The 2,790-nt window shown below is 38.4% G+C and overlaps 1 protein-coding gene across 1 annotated transcript in view; it reads left to right on the top strand.

Annotated features, from left to right (window-relative positions):
- The window catches only part of slc30a8 (solute carrier family 30 member 8), a gene marked incomplete in the record, with an annotated part of 8,237 nt that extends 6,361 nt beyond the window's left edge, over nt 1–1,876 (top strand). The window contains 1 exon segment of the mRNA XM_014022465.1: nt 1,274–1,876. Within this exon segment, the coding sequence (XP_013877919.1) occupies nt 1,274–1,419 (146 nt within the window).
- Between the last annotated feature and the right edge of the window lie 914 nt (nt 1,877–2,790).

The raw sequence follows: 2,790 nt of genomic DNA, 5'->3' as shown, positions 1-2,790 counted from the left end.
TGTAACAAAACATTATAAAAAGAAAAGCTAAATTTAAAAGCAGCAAAAAACTAGCTAACAGCTAAATATAGCAAGAGTTAGCTAAACATAGCCAAACTAGCTAATAGCTTCAAAACAGTAGCTAGAATTAGCAAAACTATAGTTAAATGGTAAAAGGAAAAAAATTCAAAAGCCTAGCTAAAATTAGGAGAGCTGTACCTAAAAGTAGCCAAAAGCTAGATGATAGCTAAATAGCAATGGTTAACTTAATGTTTTATTCATGGCTTGATTTTTTTATTTTACTGTATAAATATTTAATTTTTATGAAGGAAATAAACTGAATAAACAAAAATGTAGCTAAACTAGCTTATAGCTGCAAAACAGTAGCTAGAATTAGCAATAGGCTAGCTAAATGCTAAAAGCAAAAACATTCAAAAGGTTAGCTAAAAGTAGCGATATTTTATCACTGTGAAAACTAAAAGTAGCAAAGCACGAGCTAAAAGGTAAATGTTGCAAATTGCTGCAAAACAGTAGCTAGAATTATCAAAGGCATAACTGTGTCAAAATGTAAGCTAAGAACTAAAAGTAGCATAACTGTAATTAAAAGTAGCAAAAAAGTTAGGTAATAACTAAATATAGCAATATTTAGCTAAACATAGCCAAACTAGCAAATAACTGCAAAACAGTAGCTAGAATTAGCAAAAGTAATATTAAACACTAAAATCAAATGAATTCAAAAGCCTAGCTAAACGTGGCAGAAATTTGGCTAAAAGTAGCAAAATGCTATCAAGATGAATGTTAGACGTAGCAAAGCACTAGCTAAAAGGTAAATATTGGAAATAGCTAGCAAAACATGTCAAAATGCAAGCTAAAAACTAAATGTTGCAGAACTGTAGCTAAAAGTAGCAAAGTGTTATAAAAAGAAAAGCTAAATTTAAAAGTCTTAGCTAATTGCTAAATGTAGCAAATGTTAGATGTAACTAAAAGCTAGTTAAAACCCGAAATCTACAAATTTACTTAAAAGTAACCAAAGCCTAACTAAAAAGCCTAAAGTAGCTGAATAGTAGCTAAACGTAGCAGTGATGAACTCCATCAGAGCAGAGGTCAAGCTAAAAATGGCCTAAAGTTTTTGTTTAGTTTGAAGTTATACAAATAAAAGAACAGAGTTGATTTGAATTCACGTCATGTTTAATAAACCTGGTCATAAGTTCTGCTAAAATCACAAGATAAACTTGAACCTCAGCCGAGTCACATGATGAAGGAGCTGAAGTCTTTGTTTTCTTCCTGTCTCCAGATGACTCAGTGGACGCTCAGACCGTCCTGAGAGAAATGACCCAGGCTTGTTTCTCCTCCTACAACTTCCACTCTGTGACCATTCAGATGGAGCGGCAGGCCGACCTGAGGCCTGGCTGTGCGCTCTGTGAACCCCCTCACAAGTAGAAACGACCCCCAGGCGACTCGCAGCCGAACAAATAAACATCATCGTATTTATTTCTGGCATTTTAACGGAACCAGTTTGATGGTTTCATTTCCCTTTGATGAAATAATGTTCTGATAAAACATGCTTGTCCAAATATGAAGTGTTTTTATTCAACCATTTGCCTTTTTTCTTCATTTTGTTTTTACAATCTTTACATTTATTTGTCGTCTTGACACCTGATTGGTGGCCGTTACCCAAAGAAACATTTGTTTGTTGGGACTTATTGTATAAATTTGAACAAATCCCTGCTCTTAATGGTCTTGTTTTCTCATTTCACTGATGTTCAAACAGCATTTCTCCTGTGTAAATTATAAGTGARGTGTAAATCTGTGTAAACCTGGTTTGTGTGTAAATGTCTCTGTGAAGTGGAGGACTGACGTTGAGTGTATTCTCATTAATAAACTGTTGATAACTTTGCATTAATTCATTCCAGACTTTAAAATAAAGTGTTGCACGTTGTGTTGAACAGACAGAACTCCTGATAAAACCTGGAATCCTTGTTTTTTGCAGCATCATGTTCATCTATGGCGCGGTATGAGGGCCAAAATTAAGACTATTGCGCAACCAGTGGTAGCTACATCCTTGTAGCAGGAGGCTAATGATCTGATTAATGACAGGCCGGCACCGCTAACTGAGAGGCTGGCTCCGGTAAATGAGAGGCCGGCGCTGGCAAATGGGAAGGAGACTTTTCATTTGTGTTAGCATTGGAGAAGCTAGCGACTAGCATGCCTAGGCTAGTAACCCACTAGATTGACTATTCAAAAAAGTTCGTGTATAATAAAGTAGGTGAGCTGCTTAGCCATGCTAGTCGCTAGCCTCTCCAATGCTAACGCCAGCCTATCCATGTCACTGGACAGCGGAGGGAGTAGTCAATCCAGTGGGTTACTAGCTTAGCCATGCTAGTTGCTAGCCTCTCCAATGCTAACGCCAGCCTATCCATGTCACTGGACAGCGGAGGGAGTAGTCAATCCAGTGGGTTACTAGCCTAGGCATGCTAGTCGCTAGCCTCTCCAATGCCAACGCCAGCCTATCCATGTCACTGGACAGCGGAGGGAGTAGTCAATCCAGTGGGTTACTAGCCTAGGCATGCTAGTCGTTAGCCTCTCCAATGCTAACACAAATGAATAGTCTCCTTCTCATTTGCCAGCGCCAGCCTCTCAGTTTGCGGTGCCGGCCTATCATTAATCAGATCAATAGCCTCCTGCTACAAGGATGTAGCTACCGCTGGTTGCGCAATAGTCTTAATTTTGGCCCTCATACCGCGCCATAGTTCATCTACTAGTCAGAAAATGAGCTGACCCAGACCTACAAATATGAAATAAACTTTAATA

This window comes from Austrofundulus limnaeus, unplaced genomic scaffold (genome assembly GCF_001266775.1).
Source record: "Austrofundulus limnaeus strain Quisiro unplaced genomic scaffold, Austrofundulus_limnaeus-1.0 Scaffold330, whole genome shotgun sequence".
Lineage (NCBI taxonomy): Eukaryota > Metazoa > Chordata > Actinopteri > Cyprinodontiformes > Rivulidae > Austrofundulus > Austrofundulus limnaeus.
This window is presented reverse-complemented; position numbering and strand designations above follow the sequence as displayed.